The sequence below is a fragment of the Eriocheir sinensis genome, chromosome 39, assembly GCF_024679095.1.
Source record: "Eriocheir sinensis breed Jianghai 21 chromosome 39, ASM2467909v1, whole genome shotgun sequence".
NCBI lineage: Eukaryota > Metazoa > Arthropoda > Malacostraca > Decapoda > Varunidae > Eriocheir > Eriocheir sinensis.
Window position 1 is genome coordinate 16,771,499 of NC_066547.1, and position 24,294 is coordinate 16,795,792.

The following is a 24,294-nucleotide window of genomic DNA, read 5'->3' on the forward strand; positions in this document are numbered from 1 at the left end:
CACAAACAACACCAACAACCACAAACATCAACCAAACAACCATATAATACTCACACATCAACACGCCGAACCACCAGGAACCAAAGCCACGAACCAACCAATCTATCAATTTCACTGAACCACAAACCGCCGCGCGAACCTCACTGAAAACGCTCGACGCACAATGAACCATGAGCCTTGATACCGTCCCTCAGGCCACGCCCTCCACCGCCACCTCGGGAACTTTTCAAGAGGTAATTATTGGGGGGCAGCGTGGCGGTAAATTCTCCCAACGCCCCCCCAGTGAGGATACACTTGAGGGGGAAGCTTGGACGGCAGGGAGGCACTGGGGGGAAAGGGAGGAGAGCGAGGAGGTGGTGGCGTTCCTAAAATCAAGAGCAGCGAGGTGACGACGTGAGAGCGTGTGGGAGACTGACTGATTTGCCACGAGGAAGCTGCTGTGTATGTGTGTGTGGATGAGACAATCGTACACTTTGTCATTATTATTGTACTTTAAAATGGTGTTTTGTGTCAATGAATCCCATAGAAGATATTATTACGTACTTTGGTCATGGTATGCGTCTCTAGGATTTATAGTGAAGTGTATTGTGTATCTGTATGAGTGAATGAGTTGATGAGCGCTATGGTTAGATGGAGGTTTGGTAGTCACTGGGATGTACTGAATGGAATGGTATGTGTTGAATATATGAAGGGAAGGACAAAACAGACACAATACAATAAAATGTCATGAACCATTGCACTCTTTAGGCCTTGTAGTGCACTGTGTTTTGTATATATAAGAATGAGTGATCCGATGAGGGTTTGGTAGAGACTTGGGGCTGAACTGAATGGACACACAAATATATGCAAAATGAATGAGTGAGTTATTGGGTAGTATGGTTAGACGAGGGCTTGGTAGAGACTTGGGGACGTACTGAATGGTCACGGTAACAGATGAAGAATCAGTGTTGCCGATTTCGGTACGAACGTACCAGGTTTGGTACTTTTGGGTGTACAAAGTACGACTTCCACTAGATCTGGTACCAAATAGGGAGATAGTATTTTTGTTCTAAACATTTTGGAAATAAAATTAATAGTGTCGTAAGTCGTAACATATTTATGTCCTGCCATGTATTTCGTTAGTGTTCAACACCTTCAGCAACCCAAGAGGAGATAGATTTACATTTTCAAAGGTATGTAGACCAGTAAATAATGTTATATTTACTCAATCTGGTACGTTTTGTTCTCATTTGATACTTTTTACTAGTGCAATCTGGTACTATTTCTTTAAACTGAGTGGCAACACTGTGAAGAATGTGGAGTAGAGAACCTGGAAACAGTGCTCAGAAGGGAAAGACTCCGATGGTATGGACATGTAAAGAGAGCAGGGGAGGATACAGTGCTGGGAGTTTTGGAGAGATTGGAGGTAGAAGGAAGGAGACCAGTTGGTAGACCTAGGAAAACGTGGAGGAGGTGTATACAGGAAGACTTGGCATTGATGGGATTGAATGAGCATCGGGCAGAAGACAGAGTAGAATGGAAGAGAGCCATAAAGCGTCCAACCGCTCAGGAAGAGTGAAAACGGGCGGTAAACGAAATGATGATGATGATGAATAGATGAAGAATACAATACCTTAGAAGAAGACAAAATAGGCAAAACAGAATAATACAAAGTCCTGGACGATTGCACTTCATTCACCCCCTCCATACAAGGCGTCATACATGCAGAGCACAACTAGTGTCTGCTGCATGAGATTCACTTGGCCGGGTCACTGTGAGGTCACCACCCGTGCCCCTCACACCCCCGGCAGGGCAAACTCTGGCGTGGTGTGGGATGGAGCAACACTCTGCCCACCACCACCACAGCCTTGACAACACCACACACATCAACAAACACATTATACAATCTGTTGTTTCATCAATCTTGTTCTGGTCGGTGGTGCTTTAGGAGGCATCAATTTCAGTTTCAGCCATTGTGCGAGTATGGATTAGTACAGCAAACACTCGATTTAACAAACTTTGCATCAGTGTTTTCTTATGCCAGAAGTTATTGATGGCTACAAGGTGCTAGATCAAATATAAGCAAAAAATTATTCATTATAGTATTAGTTAATATTGTTTAAACATACAAAAACTCGACTTAAATTTAATTGAAGAAATGTTTCATCAAATAAGAACAAGAAACCAATCAAATAAAAATATATATTGTAACATTGTAAAAATGTTTTATAGCTAGATCTATGTGGTTTAATTAAAGAAATATTTTTATAGGGTTCGCTCAACAGAGGCTTGCTATACTAAAATATCAATGAGGAAGTTTGACACTGGGCAAGTACTGGTGGTGTCAAAGAACATTGGCTCAGGAGACTTATTCCAGTTACAGTTTTCTTATACAAAACACATGATATTTTGAACATGAGATGTGTTTTTGGGCATAACTTTGATTACAGATTCCAGTAAACATTTTTTGCAATACAATATGTTGAGGACGGTCACAGTTTTTTCATACAAAGTTATTACAAAGTATTACATTAATTTTCTCTCATAAAAGTAATTTATCATTTACTAATAAACTCATCCAGCAATGAATTATTGTACCAACAATAGTCACTGTGAAGGCTGCCAATGTTGACATGACAGATTTATGGCTGGTGAAAGTACATGGCAAATAACTGGTTTGCAGGAGCTGTTGTGTACAAAACTGGCCTCTTGTAGTCTCCTCCTCTCATAAATTTATCCTTGAGCCTTGGGGGAAAAATTTCCAAACTGAGCAAGGCCACACCAGCAGTCTAAGTAAGGGTGTTCTGTATTTTCACTAATTATGAACTATTTACATCTGCTTCTACACCTCTCTCTCACACAGTTCCTTTATCTATTCTTTTCCATATACTCTCCTTGCATACCCCTGTTCTTCTACTCTGAGACATTACACAGCACTGTTCTCTTGCTCTTTACATGAACGACCACCACCTGACCATCAACACATTCTTACAGTGTAGAGGAAAGAAATATACAGCTGCAGAATCATGATAAATCAACTATTATCCTACAATATCACAACTACAGAGATAATAACAAACTAAGCTCAACCATCACAGAAAGACATAATATAATCATGTATGAAAGACGGAAAAATTGTAAAATGTAGCGTTAATCTTTGCTTAAACTATTCGCACCTCAATATGACTAAAACTTTTTGTAGAACTTTTCACTGACTTTGATGTGAATATTGTAACTCATAGAGGGCAATAGAATGATTTGGGTTATGATAAAGTTGACCTGGATTCATATATATATAAAAAAATAGTCATACAGTAATTTGTCTGGATATTGCTAAGTATATGTATGCTAATTTTTACTTACTGTAGGCCAAGGACAAAGTTTGCATAGACAATAAAATGGTATGCTGCTTGATATCTGCATTCTGTCATATAATATGCCTTATGTTGTTGGGGAAGGTTTACATTATGATAAGGTGTAAGGTAAACTGAATCTACAAAGCTTCTAAATCACAGCATCTCCAGACTACATTAAAAGTAAAATTGGATACTGGCAGACGTATAGATGCACTAATTTGTAACTCTTTGGGGAAAGAATTGCATCATAATAAAATACAAAGTGAACCAAGTATAAACAATATCTACATTGCATGTCATCACCCTCATAAACAAACTGTCCAAGTCATTTTTCAACTCCTTGGGAAATGGATAAAAACTCATTTTCTCATTTGGCTCATGATATGGCAGAAATGTCAAGGCAAATTCTAGAACAGCTTGAAGGGCAAAGGCAGCTATTTCAAAATGTGCATCAGATTATATTGCCAAAAAATTACATAGGCAGTCTGTTTACAAGGGCGACGGAATTCTTGATAAAATATTGCATACTGATATACAGATGTACTAACCTGTGAGTTGTTACTTGTACAGTCACGATAAAGATACAATCAACGGCACTGGAATAAAGCCTACATTATATAGTAGGGACAATCCAACAGAAGGTCAATGCACTCTGCTGTATTAATGTATTTGCTCCCTGCATCAGTACATAGTGTTCTGCAGTATTGCCAACAAACACACACACAGCCTTTGAATCTCTCACACTGTCAACACCACAATGAAAAGAAAAAAAAAGAAAAAAGAAAAAAAAAACAGCAGAATTGTCTATAAAATCTGTGACAAAATCAACAGAATCATATCTATAAAACCTGGGAATAACACAGAACACATGATATCACGAGTCCCGGCTGGGCCTGAGATGGCTTGAGACACCCTCGTGCTGCTGAACTCATCTTAAGACTAATCAATACAGATATGAGACGGCACTCTGATTGCTGCTATACACACACACACGCACACACACACACACACTAACAAATCTTTCACAAATATATTTCTTTCATTATATATATACCTTTTTATTTTATTTTTTTGTTTCTTTCAACATGACAGAAATATGAATAAGTGGCTCAAGTGTTCCTGCAGCCACTCACTTGTTCCCTCACAACATAACATAATAAACAACACGCTGGTCATGACATTGTTCTCCCTGGTGAAATAAAAAGATTCAACGATGCAGTAACTTAAACAAGGATCTACCCTGCGCTAAGTCAGAAGATTCTAAAGTGACGTATACTAAACAAGGAACTTCTCTGTATGTACTAAAGCTGGGCAACGTGGACAAAAATCTCTCTTGTTCCACGCTGCAAGATTCAACAGTAAGGACGCTTAGACAAGGATCTCTCTCGTGCTAAGCCGCAAGATTCACTAGTATAAAGATTCTTAAACAAAGATCTCCTCTGTGCTAAGATGGAGAACTTAAAACTACACTATTAAAAAGACCTACCCTGTGTGAAGATTCTCTGGTACTCTTAGACAAGGATCTCCCCTGTGCTAAGATATAAGATTCACTGCTCAAGATTCTTAGACAAAGATCTACCCTGTGCTAAGAAGGAAGATTCAATACTTAACTAACAAAAAACATTATATCCCTGTGTTCAGTTGTAAGATTCACTAGTACTCTTAGACAAGGTTCTCCCCTGTGTTAAGATATAAGATTCACTGCTCAAGATTCTTAGACAAAGATCTCCCCTGTGCTAAGATGGAAGATTCAATACTTAACTAACAAAAAACATTATATTCCTGTGTAAATTGTAAGATTCTCTAGTACTCTTAGACAAGGATCTCCCCTGCGCTAAGTTGCAAGATTCACTGTTCAAGATTCTTAGACAAAGATCTCCCCTGTGCTAAGATGGAAGATTCAATACTTAAGTAACTAAAAAGAACTGTCTCCTCTATACTGAGGTTGAAGATTCTATTATAAAGACTCTTAGACAAGGATCTACCCTGCTCTAAGTCAGAGGATGTGAGGACAAGTAACTGGACAAAGCTCTACCCTGTGCTAACTTGGCATAACCTCAATACTATCAAGATTCTAAGACAAGGTTTTCCCCTGCACTGAGAAACATAACAGAGGCTCAACAAATAATAACAATAACTAAGACTACGATAACCTACACCACTAAATCAGAAGACTCAATGCAAGAAACAATACTCGTTCAACCAAGACCTTTGTAGTGCTATCACATCAACCTATCTTTCCTTTCTTGCTTTTTGGGTTTAAACATTTCTGGAAGCCACAAACATATTAATAACTACACTTTGGATCCTGCTGCTAAGTGATGTAAACTCTGTAGCTGCTGGTCCTAAGATGATACTCCCAATACAATGCCCTTCAACTGCCTGACGTTCCAAAGTATTGTCTTGTGGAAGCTCTGAGATACATATTGACGTGTACTGTCCAGGAAATTGGTATGTAAAACCCTCAAGAGCGGATGGACACCAGACTCTGCATGAAAGTGTTAGGATACATGGCCAGGCTTGTATGCTTCTTTCTCTAAACATTATTTTCCACTTCAATGTTGAGTCAAAATAGCTTCTTACTCTTTTAACAACAACTCCAACCCTCCACAGAGCATCAGACAACAGTAAGTGATAGAGCATAAGGCACTGCAATGTATTCTTTAAAAATTTGATATGAGTTGTATGTTCTGTGTGGTGCCAAGCGTATAGACGACTACAACGCATACTCTTAAGTTTAAATGAAGCACCGAGTCACCATCTAGCAAAGCCTCATCATACCTGCGCTTCTCCATCACTCCTCACAACCCAAAGGTGTGCAAGGCCACGAAAATATGAAAATTATAACACCAAATTGCAAATGTGCCTGCCACCCATTCTCTTCAAACTCTCAGACTCCAGAACTCACAATACAAAACGAAAATATGAATTACATTGACTACTTAACAGCACACAGCACTCGGCACATTCAAACGTTAGCACCACTGTAACGCAAAGAGCTTCTCTAATAAAAAATCCACCATAATCTCTTTCACACACAGATAAAACAAAGTTGATATGCGTCACAGAGTTGTTGGCGAAATGGTGTGAGGACCGGCGACATGATATTAAGCCCCACCCCGTCTGTGTCATAAGCTACGTACTGTAAAGGAGTTTCCAAAAGGGTCGTGACGGTGGTGCTTGAAATAAGACTGACCTGCAGAAAGAAAATATTAAGGAACACTGGATCAGGCAGTCAGTCGTAATGTATGGCATGGATATGAGGAAGGGCTTAGACATTTTCCCAGTAAACATCCTCTGTGTTGGTATTGCTCCACTAGCAAGAACTGTTTGCTCCCTGTGATGACCTTGGTGATGGGTTGTGTGAACTGGAGGGCCAGGAGGGTTTACAAGGCAGCAAGACCCAATGCAAATATATGGTATGAATATTTTTGCCAATCTATATGACCCATTCTAAAAAACTCATATCAGGATAAAGACTTACTATAGAACATTGAGCTGAGTGATGAAAATGGTCTACTATGATCAGTGTAAACAGTGCTAAATCTTTACACTGACAACTATCCATTTTCTCACCCAAGCCGAATTTATGGCTTTGGAAAATATGTGAGATCCAATTAATAAAGAGAGCAGACAATTCAGAGAGGAAATTTTTAAGCTACAAAGACCCAACAACTTCCAGCGACAGTGATGAGCACCGAGGCCACACACAGCTTAGCAAATGCCCCAAACTTTACCTTAAGATGGACTTTGGCATAATTTGTATAGACGTGACCGATCAACGCTGTCCAAGGTACGCCCTCCTAATCAATTTCCATTTACAGACTCGACTGAACCAATATGCCAAGGAGAATGTTACCCTTCCTTACATGGGCAGTGGAGGGTCGAGGGGCTTCCGCTGGTTGTGAGGGTTGTCTTTCCCTTGCTGGTGGGTGTGTCAAAGCTCTCGGGATGGTTGTGTGATCTTGTTTCCTTTTCTGAAGTAGATTAATGCTAGTTGGGTTCCTCTGAGGTTAAAGCTTGCTGTCCAGAGTAGAATGTCCTGTTGAGGAAAGATAAGGTGATGATGGAGAGAGAGGGGAGAAGAGAGGGGAGGGGAGGGGAGAAGAGAGGAGAGGAGGAGGAGAGAGAAATCTAAGGAATATATACCATGACAAAGTGAAATGTGAAGTGTCGTCACCACAGACTTTTACACCAAAGAAAATCTGTATACAAGAGAGGGAGAGAGTAGTAGTAGTAGTAGTAGTAGTAGTAGTAGTAGTAGTAGTAGTAGTAAAAGTAGTAATAGTAACAGTAATACTCACACAGGTACCCCCTCAGTCACCTCCTCGGACAGGTCATCCAGGATGTACGCCGCCTCCTCTATATGGTCGGATACGAACTGTGGTGAGGCAGGAATGTTAGTGAGGCCTGGGCACACACACCTCGCACATGCTTTATTCATATCCAACCAACACTCATGTCAGGAAAAATAATTAACTGTACTGGAAAATGAGCTTCGGCATGACAATACAAACAAATCACACACAAACCATCATTGAAATAACTGACGATAAGGATTAGTTTATATGGAAACTTATACTATACACACAACAAGCCAGAGAGACAAGAGTAAAACAACAGTAGGAGCGCAAGACAACGACAGTAGAGAAAGCATCAAACAACCAGAACAAACAATTAGGAAAAGAACAATCCATATCATAAGCTACACACACACACACACACACACACATACATATAGAAGGGGACAAGAGTGCTGTCACTGCTCTGAATGGACACATGTTGAGGATAATGAGGAGAAACAAGGAGTCTGGAGGTAGGCAATATATAACAAGAGAGAGATGACAATGGAGGATATGGAGGTCAGAAGTATACAACAACAGAGAAAGGAAGGTGAAGGTGAGTATGTTTTTGAGTATGAGTGACTGGAAATAAAGCTAAACACCTGGAGGAGACACCTGATAAGGGAAGAAGGATGCAGCCCTGAGACACAAATGCAGAGATGCCCTTTATCTCCACCCTCCCTAGTTTTATAGACACTATCTCTTGCTCCCTCACACTGTTAACAAGCTTGTGACTTATTATTTTCTTTGTCTAAATACACTGAACTCATTTTCTTTGCTTCTTTACTCTTGGCATGCCCACACTTATGCTTCTCAATATTTTTTATCGAGCTCAAGCACATTTCTTGATCTTGACACAACAATGAGATGGCTCCAACACATTTCTCCCTTATGAAACAAATATTTATGCCAAGTTAAGGTTTAATACCCCTACAAACTGCTAGTATCCCTCCTGCCTTTATAACAGTATGCCCTTTAACTCTAGTGTCTGCACAGGTTTTCTTTGGTATTTCTATGACCTCATCCTGTTTCTTTTTGTTCCCCCTCTACTTATCAATACTTATCACGGGTGTTAGTTCATCGTCCCTATCTCTTATCAGTGTTCCCTGTGACTCTCCATTCAGGGAGGTGACCACAGTAAAATGACCACTGAAACTTGGATGATGCACAGTACAAATAGATTGTTTGAGGATAGAAGCACATGGATTACAAGATAGGATGGGATGTGTGATGAAAAGCTGTACAGGAGGTGTGGTATGGATGTGAGAACTTAACCCCTTCAACACCAGGACGCGTATACTGCGTCCTTGAGTGCCCCGTACCATGACCGAGGACGCGCACACTGCATCATGGCTCGCTGTAGCCAATATACAAGTTATTTTATCTCTATTTATGTTTACATCTCAAAATTATCAATTAATTTATGTTTCTTTATGTGCACCATTTAATTCAGCATGTTTTCATATATAATACATGATGATTATGTTGAGTTTATGGCTGAAAACTTGTTATATTCAATAGCGACATTTGAAATTTGGCGCGTGCGGCAATCCCGGATACGGTGCGGGGCGCTGTTTTGGCCCGGCTGTAGTGAGTTTCTTTATGTGCACCATTTAATTCTGCATGTTTTCATATAAAATACATGATGATTATGTTGAGTTTATGGCTGATAACGTGTTATATTCAATAGCAACATTTGAAATTTGGCGCGCGCGGCGATCTCAGATACGGCGCGGGGCACTGTTTTGGCCTGCCCTTAGTGAAGGGGTTAAGGGGTGAAGTAGAATGGTGGGATGAACACAGTGAAAGTCATTGAGGTGGTTTAAACAAGCAAAGAGAATGTAGAATCATGAATTTGTGAAGATGATGCAGGGGAATTACACGGTCACCTTCATAACCAAACTGCCAAACTATTTTTCTTACTTTTCAGAGAATTGACAAAAACTCTCACTTTCTCATTCGCCTTATGACAGAGGCAGAAATGTTAGGAGAAATTTTAGAACATTCAGACCTTTTAGAAATGTGCATCACATGATAAAAATTTGATTACGCCAAAAATATCTGGAAATCAGCAAAAAATGGCTCAGGCAGTTTGTTTACAAGGATGAAGATACAAGAAAGCAGAGGGTGGCAGGCAGACTCTTGATAAGTTGGACTGATAAAACTGAGATATACATGAAGGAGAGAGGTGGGATTGGATGTACCAGTGTTACAAATCAGGAATGTATGAACAGGGAGGATTGCAGACTGTCATGGCCACTTCTTTTACTGAAGGAGACAAGGTGTAAGACATATAGACAGACTGAATGCAGACCTATGAACCTTGAACAGACATGCTGATCCACGTCTCCCCAAACACAAACAATCTATTCAACATGTTCATTCATTAAAGGACCAACGTCAGGAGATGAGACGACACACAACTCACAGTACACCCCAAGGCACTCCTCTCTCCTCTCTTTACCTCTGGTCCTTCTCCTGTCCCTCTGCTCTAAGCTCAATGAACGAGAGAGCACAAGGCGGGTCAGCATGCACACTCGGGGCCACTGGGTTCAGGCTAGTCACTGCGCCAAGCAACTGCGAGCAATGCAGGCACTAGCTGTTAGTATGGAGGCAGTGACGGAAGGGGAAAGTACCGACACCTAGTTACACTTACCACACACCCAAGGAAAAAGTTCTCATGGTGTGCTGAAGTGATGTTAAGAAAGCCTGTTTCTTAATCACCCTGTCAGTTCAGCATAAAGCAAGACTCACCTAATTCAGCCATTACAGATAAAGAAAACAGAACAGAGAGTCTAGCTAAGAGAAAGACACTATAAAGGTCAGTGAATGTAAGTAATAGCAAGCTCGTGAACTCCACCACTATAGGAACAGAAAATCAAATAGAAGTACCACCATCCCCTTGACATGCATTAATCACTAGGTGTGTGTCAATCACGGTCATGCAGTGCGATGTAAGTCTGCAAACAGGAAATGCCAAACGCCTACTACAAGAAAAGGAGTACACCCTTGAAGGTTGCACAAAAGTACACCAAAGTGGGGGATTGAGCCAAATATCACCCTTGCTTAAGCCTTTATTGCGTCATTAAGTCTAATAAGAGAGGTTTAGGAGCGAGGGGCATGCTCAGGGACTACTCAAGGTCACATACCCCTCAAAGCTGTGGTGTAAGGTAGGGCAATTATCATCCAAAGTCGAAATTCCAGGCAGCTTGAAAAGAGAGACAAAGGGTTCAGGTTATGGGAAGCCTCACCTGACGCCTCCTTGGGTAGTAAATATCTCTCCCTTACACCGCTGCTGCTTGAAGACATAACACTAGTTTGTTTTAGGTTTATAACAAATGGTACAGAATAACAAGAGGAAAATTTCAGGTTATGAGAACCATCACTTACTTTCATTTCAACAAGTGTCTCTCCCTCACACACTGTTCAGACCAATCATGAATAAAAATTTAAGGTAATATTACTTTCTTTTATATAGCGTGCAGTGAATTAAGACTGCACTGCACACCATGGATACTGCAAGGCAAGTTAAGGACCTCCTCAGAAAATCATGAACTAAAATGAGGTAGAAGAAGCACTAAAGCACCAGTGTTAAAGGTAAGTCTAGATAACTGGACAGCACTCTCCTAAGACTCCCCCCTCCCATCAACTCCTTTCCATCCGACAAACTTCAAAAACACCACACTCGGCTAATGGAGCTGAGTCGCACATATTTAGAGGGTCTGGGTGACTGTATTACTGGGGCTAGATCCTTTATCCCTCTGGTTACTTTAGATTTTGATGCTGTCCTGTTATCTAGAGATCCCATTTAGGGGTTTGGAGATAAGGAAAACTTCATGTGTTCTCTGCTCCTCATGCCCCTGGACCCTCACTACCTCACTCTGACACACTCTCATCCTCCATAATAAGTGACTCCAAGCCCTCGTTCGCCCATGTGGCTCTCACCGGAATGTTGCAGCAGAAGTTGAAGCCAAACGCCGGCACCAGGTAGAGGGAGAGGTAGATGATGAGGCTGAAGTAGAAGATGCCAAGCATGCTCACTATGAGGTACGCCCACCACTGGCCGCTGATGCTGGTCTGCAGGAAGGTGATGACGAACCACAAGTTGATGGCAATGACTAATACTGAGAGAAGTGATGTCAGGACCTTGGTGAACCTGTGGAAGGGAAGGACAATGTAACAGCTGTCATCTTTCTTTCTTTTTTTTACAGCAAAGGGAGGCAGCTCAAGGGCAAAAACAAGAACAACAGCAAAAACAGCCCACTAGACACTGCTTCACATAAAAGAAAGGTGAACGAGAGGCCAGGTCTAGTCTGAGGGCAGGTCTAAATGTTAAATACCACTGAGAAAAGTTTACTAAGAACTAAGAAACGAACTTGTCGAAACACAGAATGCTTATCGATCTTAGCTTGAGTGAAGAAAAACAATATAACATGTGTCATCATAGGGCCAAGTCAGAAGGTTTAAGTAACTGTTAATAAATGAACTGTTGAAACACAGAATGCTTATCGATTTCAATTTTGACATTATATCACTTTAAAACCTTTCTCCATCTCCCTGTACCTTATGTCACTCTACTCCATCCTGCCCTGGCAAATACTCAAGATGTAATCCCATCTCTCCACCTTGGTCTCTGCCTACCTGGACCTCTCTTACAGTTCCTGGGTTGCCACTCCAAGACTTTCACTGTCCATCTGTTATCAATTCTACGCTTTATGTGACCTGGGAAATATTGCTGACTGCCCTGGGACGGGGTTGAATAAGGAGCCACGGATTCATAGCTACACGTCCTGACCATTGCAACACATACAGAGGCACTCAAGACATATGAAGAGATAAAAAGTACTTGATATCTACTTACACTCCATTTTTAAAGTCGCCCATAACCTTGTGAGCTGAGGTGAAGGTCAGGGTGGGGATGAGAGCAAAGGGGAGCTGCAGGGACATGATGACGTTGAGGAGGTCATTCATCCCAGTGAGGTCATTGATGTCCTGTGGGAGGGGTCAGGAGGAAAGGAGGTTAGGTCATAGCACTTGGGAGGTGAGAGGGTGAGATCACAGACACTTAACCTGGTACCAGCAACGGGCCAAATTTGTGGCTTTACTGTGTACCAGCGACGAGCCAAATTTTTGCCATGATATAAACACCCCAAAATAGATGATGCATAAACTGATCACAAATGTGTTGATATATATTCTGAAATGGTTTGCATGAGTGATGATTTTTTCTCATTATTTTCACTTAGAGGGGCCTATAAGAAACATGATCCCTGCAGCTACCAGGTTAAGATACCAAATGGTCTCCTTCAGTATTTGTTTATCAATAGACTCACTCACCTGGTAAAAGGCAATAAAGAAGGTTGGGGTGATGGCAATTGTCCGTGTCAGCAACACTCGCTGCCACCTCTTCCAGCGCAGGTTCAGAAAGCCCTATAGGAAGAGAGGGTCTGAATTTACTCGTTTTATTTCAATCTCACTAACCAATAGAAATACTTCAGTAAGATCCTTATGGAGTTTACAGTTAATCTTCTTTTAGCTTCCTCTGTATGGCAAATTTCTATCCCCTAACATGTAATCCAACCTAACCTAAGTAAAAAAGTAAACTTTGAACCAGTCCTAACTTAACATAAATCTAACCTAATCAAACCTCCTCTCCATTACACTAGCTCTTGAGTCCGTCCTAACCTAACCTGACCTGAATTCTTTCCCTCCACCAGCTCACCTCCATGGCAAACTGTCCCACATAGGTGCCAGTCATGGTGGAGCTCTGCCCGGCCGCCAGGATGCCCACGGCCCAGATGTACATGCAGCCCAGGCCGTAAGTGCAGCCCAGGAACACCCCGGCCTTGTAGAGATCGGCGTCCACCAGTTCATCGTTCTCCTGGAGTACCAAGGGAGGAAGAGGGAGAATGAATGAAGGGCAAAATACTGTATGTGAGAAAGAGAAGAAAAGAACTCTATATTACAATGATCGGGTGCAACAGGAGAGTGACGATGAAGGAAGAGGTAAAATACTATATCTGAAAAAAGAGAAGAAAAAAGTGAATTCACGATACTCAAGATCTATGATGTTAGGAATGCAAGAAGAGGAACATCCCACATTCATTACATAGGTCTACAGAAATTTAATAAGTGATTTTTTCTGTCGTTATAATCAATTTTAATCCTGCCAACCCTGCTTAGTAAATCCTCTGCCCTTACCAAGACCTCATGCAGCCCTTACACACACTTTGTGAGTCCTGCCGACCCCTTAAACCACCCTCTCATAGCCTTGGCCTCTACACCCCTTAAACCACCCTCTCATAGCCTTGGCCTCTACACCCCTTAAACCACCCTCTCATAGCCTTGGCCTCTACACCCCTTAAACCACCCTCTCATAGCCTTGGCCTCTACACCCCTTAAACCACCCTCTCATAGCCTTGGCCTCTACACCCCTTAAACCACCCTCTCATAGCCTTGGCCTCTACACCCCTTAAACCACCCTCTCATAGCCTTGATCTCTACACTCCCTGAACCACCCTCTCATAGCCTAGGCCTCTACACCCCTTAAACCACCCTCTCATAGCCTTGGCCTCTACACCCCTTAAACCACCCTCTCATAGCTTTGGTCTCTACACCCCTTAAACCACCCTCTCATAGCCTTGACCTCTACACCCCTTAAACCACCCTCTCATAGCCTTGGTCTCTACACTCCCTGAACCACCCTCTCACAGCCTTGGCCCCATCACTCACCGGGAAGACATCGATGTGGCTGTTCTGCGTGGCATTGCAGCGGTCATACTGGAACGGAGAAGCCACAATCAGCGGTGCAACAATGAGCATAAACAAGCTGTATACATTTTTGGTTCATGGACACGGGCAAGAACTGGTTTGAATACACTGAGGAATGAGGATAGTAGATGAATGGAGCAAATGGAGCAGCTGTGTAGTTAAAGCCAATACTTGTTTTAACTGGGGGGTAAAGCTATGATAAGGAAGGAACTGGTTAACAAATAGGGGAGGTGATGAATGGAAAGAACGAGGCAGCTGTGTTGTTAGCTAAAGCAAACATGACTGAAAACTGAATATAAATAAATTTTCTTCAAGAGCTGCCAGGCATAAGGTAAGTGACTGGCCTCTTGTAGTGTCCTTGTATATTCATTCATTCTCTCTCTCTCTCTCTCTCTCTCTCTCTCTCTCTCTCTCTCTCTCTCTCTCTCTCTCTCTTACATATTCATAACTCTTTAGTCTTCTTAAATTCACATCTTGGTGTAAAAAGCACACTGATCACAGAATGACTGGCTGGCCTTTTTAGTCTCCTTATATTCAAATGTCTCTCTGTGTTTAAAGTGCAGAGATGACCATGAGTAAAAAATCTAGTTCCGTATAGTGTGTGATGCATCAAGAAAAAGGACCCTGGCAGCACTAGCAACACTCACCACCTCCTGATTGGTGACCCCGAAGAGCCCCTTGGCGAAGACGGCGACGACGAAGACGTTGATGATGAAGGAGGTGAGGAGGGCAATGCTCGCCTCGATGAAGAAGTACTTGTTGGCCTCCCGCACCTCCTCCTTCTTGCTGCGGTCCACCTCGCGTGACTGTTGGCATGGGGACCGAAAGGGAATATGATTAGGGTGATAAAGACGAGGGTTGGATTAGGGTGACAGGAAGATAAAGGATTGCATTAGGCTCTCTCACTGATTAATGTAATCTAACCTAGCCTAACTTGCCCTTACCTTAACCAATGCAGCATGGAGGATGAGTTTGTGGGAGATTATAACAGCTCTAATACTGCCTAACCTAACCTACTCTACCCTACCCTACCCTGCCCTTACCTAACCTAACCTACCCTGCCCTTACCTAACCTACCCTGCCTTACCAAACCTAACCTAACCTAACCTTAATCTAACCTTACCTAACCTAACCTGCCCTGCCCTTACCTAACCTACCCTGCCTTACCAAACCTAACCTAACCTCTAACCTTACCTAACCTTACCTACCTTGCCCTTACCTAACCTAAATCTAACCTTACCTAACCTAACCTCTAACCTTACCTAACCTTACCTACCTTGCCCTTACCTAACCTAAATCTAACCTTACCTAACCTAACCTAACTTATCCTACCCTGCCCTTACCTTAACCAACGCCGAGTGGAGGTACAGGTTATGGGGCATGATGACAGCTCCCACGATGCCCACAGCCTGGAGGAGAGCCCGGTTATCACAGCCAGAGCAACCAGGGATGAAGAGACCCTTGAGAACCTCCACCTGGTCTGGCTTGGACACGCCGTACTGGTAGCCAAAGGTGACGGCCATGACGGAGATGAGGAGTCCGAAGAACGCCTCAAGCTTGCGCAGGCCATACCGATCCAGCGAGAGGAAGGTGAAGGTGTCAGCGATGGTCAGCAGCACACCGCCCCAGAGAGGGATACTGCCAAGGGGGTGTTAGGATTAAGTTACTGAGGGTTGGATTGCACATTATAGCAAGCAATGGGGAGGAAAAACACTGAAGCAGAACACTGTAAATCTCAAACTGTAATAGGCTAAGATATGTGAAGTGATGGCATGTACACTGTGTTATTGTGGGTTCAGAAGGAAGGAAAGAAGGAAGGAAAAAAAAGAAAGAATAAAAAGAAGGAAAGAAGATAGGAATGAATGAAGGAAGAGAGGAAAAAAGGAAGGAAGATATAATAATGAAAAGAAGGAAGGAAGGAAGGAAGGAAGGAAGAGGAAAAAAGGTATAACTATGAGAGGAAGGAAATAAGAAAACTGGCAAGGATGATTATAACTCTATCAACATGCCTAAATAACATAGCAAGCACACCCTATATCACACCCCTCAGCCTAATTTAACCTGACATACCCTGCCCTTGCCTAACCTTACCTAACCTTAATCTAACCTTACCTAACCTACCCTGCCCTTACCTAACCTAACCTACCCTGCCCTTACCTAACCTTACCTTACCTATCCTATCCTACCCTGCCCTTATCTAACCTAACCTACCCTGCCCATACCTAACCTACCCTGCCCTTGTCTAACCTAACCTTAATCTAATCTTACCTAACCTAACCTAACCTACCCTGCCCATACCTAACCTAACCTTACCAAACCTAACCTAACTTATCCTATCCTGAGCACATCCTATAACACTCCCCCCTCAGCCCTAATCCTAAACTCACGCCTTGTTGGACAGCAAGTAGAGGGCGATGGAGGTCCCGATCACCTCCTGCATGTCCGAGCCGATGATGGCGATCTCCACCATGATCCAGAGCAGGAGGCGCGGCACCTTGGGGTAGTAACGGTAGCAGACCTCGGCCAAGTGCAGCCCAGTCACCGTCCCCAGCCTGGCCGAGAGCCGCTGCATCACCAGGCCCAGCACCGTGGCCCACATCAGCACCCACAGCAGCTGGAGGCACAGGGAGGCATATAAAGTTAATACTGTACAGTGACTTTTTTCCTTACAGCAAAGGAAGGAAAAAAGGAAAGAGGGAAGGAAGGAAGGAAAGAAAGAAAGAAGGAAGAAAGAAAGGAGGGAAAGAAGGGCAAAAACTATTATCATACATTAAGAAAAAAAATATTATAATAGATAAATATAATAGATTTCCTTATTAAGTATAGCCTACCCTTGAGCTGACTCTTACACACACACACACTAAAAAAAAAAAAAAGGGTTCCACTGCTCCCAAATCGATAAATCTCACTGAAATAACACTTCCACTTTGCTTAAAAATCTTCGGTATATTTCATGCATTAAATAGGTCTACTGGACTACAAATAATACTCTCTCTCTCTCTCTACCTTGTAGCTGGCAGCTGTCCCGGACTGCAGGTCAGACTCTATGTTGCCCGGGTCCAGGTAGGCTATGCTCATGAGGAAGCCGGGGCCCGTGAACGCCCACAACTTGCGGAAGCTGAACATCTTCTGTGGGGCGGAATGGGAGACGTGAGAGGTGCTGCTGACGGGATGTCTTCACCTCCTCCTCCTGTAGATAACCCTCCAAAACATTCATCTCTCTACCTTCAGTTATAAAGTCTACAAAATCCCAGTCAGTCTTCGATGCTTCAGGCGAACACTTGAGCTATTTCACTTCCCACTTTCATATCCTCCTGCACTCTTAACCCATGTGACGAGTGGTTTCCTGGCTACCGTAACAGTTATACATTCCCAGTAACTCTATACTCTTAACCTTTAAAGCGCAGGTGTCCACAATAGTGAACATGGCATTTTTTAATGAACGCGCCGCTAGATTTGATTAGTTTGTCGTCAAGTACAGTAAACATGCCGTTTTTGAGGTTTATATGGGTATGGTACACAGAAGCTGTAAAAAAGTGATGCTTTTTATTGCTAAATAATAGAAAATAAGAACAATAGAGGTGGGTATCTGTCTATAATAATATGTTTTCATAGTTCCTACTTCATAACTCTGTATTCATTCTACCAATGCTTATATGGTGTTCAAATTAACGTCAAAGGACAGCTAAGGAAAAGAACTTTACAATGATACCTCATTCAGCAACGTTAGCTCAGTAAGAGAGAAGATACTTGAGGTTGAAGTGAGGTGTGTTTTTGAGTGAATATGCCCGCGTGGCAGGTCAGGCGCGGCAAAATCAAGCCCGCGCTTTAAGTGTTAAATTAACGATTGATGAACGCTAATTATCGTGGCAATACAGTTCATTATTAAACCTTTGCTAAATTTTCCAGAGTTGTTTTTTTTGCTTTTCTGAATGCTTATTAAAATGGTGCACATCAACTGGTTATTGTACTCTGTGTCCTGAGTTGAGTACAAATTGGAATGGTAATGAGGCATGTGCACTGTGTCCTGGTCTAATACTGATACTAATACTAACAACACTACTAATACAAACTGGAATGATGCACATAAACTGGTATCATGGCCCTGCGTCACTCCACCAACACACTCACACAAGATCAAGTCAACATCAGCCACTCTTACGTTCTCAGACTCAGGAATGTGAATCTTCTCATTGTCGAAGTAGGTCTGGAACTCCTCTTCATTCGGCGTGAGGAAGGAGTTCTCTGTGGCGGCGGGGGGCTGTACGGGAAAGGGTGGGGGTGAGGCTGTGGGGCTGGGGTTCGGGCTTGGGCAGACTGGCGAAGGGACAGACTGTGGTAGCCTCCCTTCGTCCTCATCTGACTCCTCTTTGTTGAATGGCCGAGTCATTGTTGTGGATGAGAATTCTGGAATCGACAATGCCGTCTTTAATATGAAGGAGTGATGCAGGGATTAAAGCAGAAACACACATGAATAACAAACTACTACACTTCTTTCCACTGAATTTTTGTTGATGCAGAATATATTGGGAGAAGGAGGATGAGGATTGATAAAGAGGAAGGATGCAAAATAGAGTGGGAGAAGGATGCTGAGGATGAAGCTGACAGGGAAGAGAAGAAGAGGAAGGGCAAGGAGGAGTATCATGAAGGCCACAGAGGACACGAAGAAGCTGGAGTGATTTAGGAAGAGGCAGAAGAGCGAGAGAGGTGGAGAGTTAGGTCCACATTCTTAAACTATCAGGCTTCCAGTACAACCATTTTCCAAGGTAACAGAGAAGGTCAACCAGGTTTTCATAGGTGATCTTTCCATTCGAGGTGCAGAAGTCATGTAAAACTATCACTGGGATCACAAAACAGTCCAAGGAAGTCACAGCAACTTCTATGAGAGGCCTTTCAAACTGGGAAACTGAGGCGCTGATTTGTTTAACCTGGTAGCAGTGACGGGTCAAATTTGTGGCTTTACTGTGTACCAGCGACGGGCCAAATTTGTGGCTTTACTGTGTACCAGCGACGGGCCAAATTTGTGGCTTTACTGTGTACCAGCGACGGCCCAAATTTGTGGCTTTACTGTGTACCAGCGACGGCCCAAATTTGTGGCTTTACCATGTACCAACGATGGGCCAAATTTGTGGCTTTACCGTGTGTCAGCGACGGGCCAGATTTGTGGCTTTACCGTGTGTCAGCGACGGGCCAAATTTGTGGCTTTACCATGTACCAGCAACAGCCAAATTTTTGCCATGATCGAAACCCCACAAAATAGACGATGCATCACAAATGCATTGATATATATTATGAAATGGTTTGCGTGAGTGATGATTTATTTCTCATTTTTTCACTTGAAGGGGACTTTAAGAAATATGATCCTAGCAGCTACCGGGTTAAGATTATAGCCTTAACCCACTGTGGTGAATCCTAGACAAGCCATAAACAGAGGAAGACGAATTAGAATGAGAGACGTAGGGAATAACAAAGCAAACCACACATGACAGTAACTTAAGAGAACAATATGACTACCTTTAGCACTATGTAAAGCTCCCCTGCCCTTAGATCCCAGCCCCACACTGTTAACAGGGAGATAGTTAGGGGTGGATCGCATCATGCTGACACTGAGGAGTGAGGCTCCCTGATAAACTGATACCTTATCTGTCATGGCTCTCTCCTCTCAGGGGGGCAACAACTCCCTTCTTGGATGACATGGACTTCCCCTCATGTGCCAAAGTACCTTATGCAAAGTTCTGTATGAAAATAATACTACTCTTAACTTATCAGAACCTTCCCCTTATATGGCAAAGTAGTTAATGCAAAGTTGTGTGAAAAAGATACACTAAGCTTATCATAACATTCCTTTTATGTGGCAAAGTACCTAATGCAAAGTTTATATAAAAAAGATATTCTGAACTTTACCTACCAATCTTTTCCAAAGCCAAATAGCTACCCAGCCAATTAATTTCCTCAGTAAATTCACACATGTGCCCTTGGTATTGAGGCTCTCTTTATAAAAATTTGAGCTCTTTTTTTTTAATGTGTGTATATATGCTATGAATTGCTGCCAGTCATGTGTGTCTGTAGGTGTATACATGAACTCTTTGCCTTACCTAACATGTGTGTAGGTGTATATATGAACTCTTTGCCTTACCTAACAACAACAAAAAGTCACAATATTTGCCTGCTCAGTAAATTCATTAAGCTTCTTCGTTAATGAGACTTATCATCTCTATACTGAATACTGCTATCTCCACCTTTGATTTATGATTTGAGTTGCTGCCTGTCTGCCATTTCAAGACACTTAAAGTAATGAAGGAGGAAAGCAGCTGTCTTATCATTCAACTTTTATCAGTCACCAGCCAGAGGTCAAGTGACAAGACATAGCTATCAGACCCCATCACTTTATCAAGCTTATCAAGGAAGGGAAAACTAGGCTTACCATAATCATAAATTACATATTCCCAGCAATTTTAAAGTCTCAAAATAGTACATTTTTAAACCTTACCTCAAATATGCTTCCCTACTAATGAGACTTTCCAGACAACAAAGTGAGGTCATTTTTTGTTGATTTATGGCATGAGGTGCTGGCTATCATGTGTTTGAAGATACCCTAAACTTAATCTAACCTAACCTAGAGTCGCTTAAGATAGGTGAACATATACGTAAGCAACTAAAAGCCCAGAGATACTATAAGTCTTGACTTAGAAAATTCAAATATGCTTCCTTACTAATGAGACTTTCTATTCAACAAAGTGAGGTCATTCTTTATTGATTTATACCATAAGGTGCTAGCTATCATGTGTTTGAAAATGCCCTAAACTTATCCTGGTAAAATTCTAGTGTTTGCCCATACTCCCCCCTCCCCCCCATACAAGCCTGGGGACCTGGTGGGAATGCGGGGTTTCAGGTGGGGGACACGAAATCCGTCGCATTCGCGTATTTTTTTAGTGGGGGGGGGATAAAAACTCCCTAGATCTAGGGAATTTTTCCTCCCACCACCACTAAAATAAGCGTTCTTACAATTTAGTGTTTCCCATACGAAAACCACGCACTCAGTGGATCCCCAAGCTTGTTTTGGGAGAGAAGCGTAGTGAACCCACCAAACGATGCTCACCTCACCATCTGGCGTGGCACCGGCGGCCATCTGTGCTCACATAAACCGCCTCCACCACACTCATGCCCTCTCACTAGTAGGTTGTTACCTCATCACAAGGTTTCTGTCCTCCAAGTAGAGTCCGTGGCACCAAACACAGTGTATCTTCATTGTTTATCACTGACACAAGTAAAACCACCGGCTAGCCGGGATCCATCCAACACTGCGCCTTTAACAATACTGCGGCTTGTGCAGGAAGTGCAGGCTATCGAACCTCTTGCCCGAGCTGTTCGAACACGTGAATCCTTACTAACCGGATTTTGAATCTGCTTCATGGGCTCGTATTCCCAGTATACAAGGTGATTGTGGATATTGACTCCGCGCCTCCAGAATACGATAATACGCCTCAAAAAAAAAAAAAAAAAAAAAAAAAAGTACTTAAAAGTACAGAAGCCGAATTAATCCCCTTCCCCCAACGATCTTGGGGGACCTGCGTGAACTCAGGGTATTTGGGTGGGGAAACACATCGTCCGTATGTATAATATGCCCTTAAGTACAATATGGAGGCGTAATATCGTATTTTCGAGGTGCGGAGTGATTTTCAATAATTACCTTGCGTGGTTTCCATACATTGTAAAAAAAAAACGGAATGTATGAAATTTCCCTACATCTAAGTAATTGTAAGGAATTTCCCTACATCTAGGGTATTTTTCAACCCCTCATAACTCAAAAACTATGCATTTGCGACACATTTCATGTTTACCACCGCATTCCATGAAGTCTCAATAGCCCCCTAGCCAATTTTGGTTGCGAGGGGTGAGTATGGGCAAACACTAGAATAATACCCTTAACCTAACCTAACCTAACAAAACCCCAGAGATATTATAGGTCTTGACTCAGAAAATTCATATATATGCTACCTAACTAATATCATGTATGCCTTCTAACCATCAACCTTCCCTGAAAACCACAGGAAAGAATGTGGAGATCAAAACAACTGTGAAAATAGATATGAAAAGTGTGTGTTAACCTGCAAAGCCACGGGCGGCAGAGCAGCCCAAGGTGAGGTGGCAGTCAAAACCCGTGGCTTGCCACAACTAAGATCCAATAGGAGTGTTCACACTCTTACCAGCAGGGGGTTTTGCCTCCTAGAGTCGCATAAGACAGGTGAACATATACGTAAGCAACTAACAGCTCTTGACCATAGCTTCTTAAAAAACTCATCACATAAGGCACTAGTCATGTTATGGTTATTATTCATTTGCACAACAAATGACTCTCTAAACACTCATATGAACTAAAAAAAATATTGGATGAACAAAAAAACAAAAAAATAGGAATGGTATTTAACCCAGTAGCTGCGGGGGTCATGTTTCTAAGGTTAGGTTAGGTTAGGTTAGGTTAAAGGCCCCTCTAAGAAAAATAATGAGAAAGAATCATCACTCACGCAAACCATTTCATAATATATATCAACGCATGTGTGATCAGTTTATGCATCATCTATTTTGGGAGGTTTATATCATGGCAGAAATTTGGCCCATCGCTGGTATACGGTAAAGCCACAAATTTGGCCCGTCGCTGCTGCCGGGTTAAAGAAATAAATAGCAAATTTAGCCCAAGGAGGCCATGGTTGAATGGCGCGGTGCAGGGCCCGGGCCAAGGCAGAGAGTGCTTTATTGCCTTAGTTTTACATCCTGTATTGCTGCCCTGCAATATGATCAGGATTTAAATAAATGACATTAAAAAAAAATCTATCTAAATTTATTTAAATCAGTGAATTATAAAAATACTTTATCTAAATCTTGATTTAAATCAAATAGCCCTTTACATTTATGTATGGTATATTATGCAGAGGAGTAAATAACATTTTAATGTGGACTGAGGACAGATTCAGCCTGCTGGGCCCTGCCCTAATCTAAAGCCTGACTCAATGGCTATGATTTTACATATATAGAAATCTTGGTCGTCCTCTGTCTCCCCATTACCCCCACAGAAATGACCAAATTAGCCCACTTGGGGTAATTCGGCGCAGGCTGGGAACCCCTGGGGCAAGAGTGCTTCCACAGCGGGCAGCAGCCTGAGCCACACACACTTGCCTGTTTGAGAAGCCTCTCGCGGAAGTTGCCGGGGTTTTCAAGGACTGTTTTGTGAACTGGTGATAGTTTTACGCGGCCTCTGCTTCTTGAGGGGGAACATTACCCACGGAACCCGGTGAATCTTCTATGTGGCCTTGGGAAACAGCCATACGTTGAAGAACATGTAGTAAGTCACCTTGCTGCGACGTGCCCGGGCGTGGCTGCGTGCTGCACCTCACCACACACACACACACACCAGCAGGAAGCAGCGCCCCGTCAGTACAGAGGCGTGGGCTGCTGGGGGCTCTGCTGCGGCACCATGCAACACAGGCACCACAAGCACACAACGTGACCGTGACTCGTGCTTACAAGGCGGCGAGCGTTCGTGTGTGTGTCCCAGCTGATCCGCCCCCCGCTCAGCTGATCCTTGGAATTCACCGCCACGGTCTGGATCACGTGTTGGACTCGTAGTGCACAACCACGGCCTGATTACGTGTTGGACTTATGCAAGAGTTAACCAGCATCTTCACTCTTTCATCCCTCACGCTGGTAAACTCTGGAACACTCTTCCTTCATCTGTATTTCCTCCTGCCTACGACTTAAACTCTTTCAAGAGGAGGGTATCAGGACACCTCTCCTCCCGAAACTGACCTATCTTTCGGCCACCTCTTTGGATTCTTTTTAGGAGCAGT

General features: G+C 42.7%; 1 protein-coding gene across 8 annotated transcripts; it reads right to left on the bottom strand.

Annotated features, from left to right (window-relative positions):
• Positions 1–3,436: 3,436 nt before the first annotated feature.
• Positions 3,437–24,133, bottom strand: LOC127009104 (natural resistance-associated macrophage protein 2-like). Of its 8 annotated transcripts, none has more exons than XR_007761596.1 (14): positions 23,859–24,133; positions 18,612–18,856; positions 17,456–17,578; positions 16,837–17,063; positions 15,793–16,087; positions 15,097–15,255; positions 14,411–14,458; positions 13,401–13,559; positions 13,016–13,108; positions 12,540–12,670; positions 11,624–11,834; positions 10,143–10,255; positions 7,640–7,716; positions 3,437–7,377 (listed from the first exon to the last, which is right to left on the bottom strand). XR_007761596.1 is itself a non-coding variant. In XM_050881890.1 (13 exons), the coding sequence occupies exons 1-13, from the start codon at positions 20,046–20,048 to the stop codon at positions 7,329–7,331; spliced, it is 1,902 nt and encodes a 633-aa protein (XP_050737847.1). In that variant the 5' UTR covers positions 20,049–20,091; the 3' UTR covers positions 3,437–7,328. The 8 variants fall into 8 exon arrangements, 2 of the variants coding, with proteins under 2 accessions (XP_050737847.1, XP_050737848.1); XR_007761595.1 differs by having other exon boundaries at positions 23,799–24,133; XR_007761594.1 differs by having other exon boundaries at positions 23,624–24,133.
• Positions 24,134–24,294: the final 161 nt, after the last annotated feature.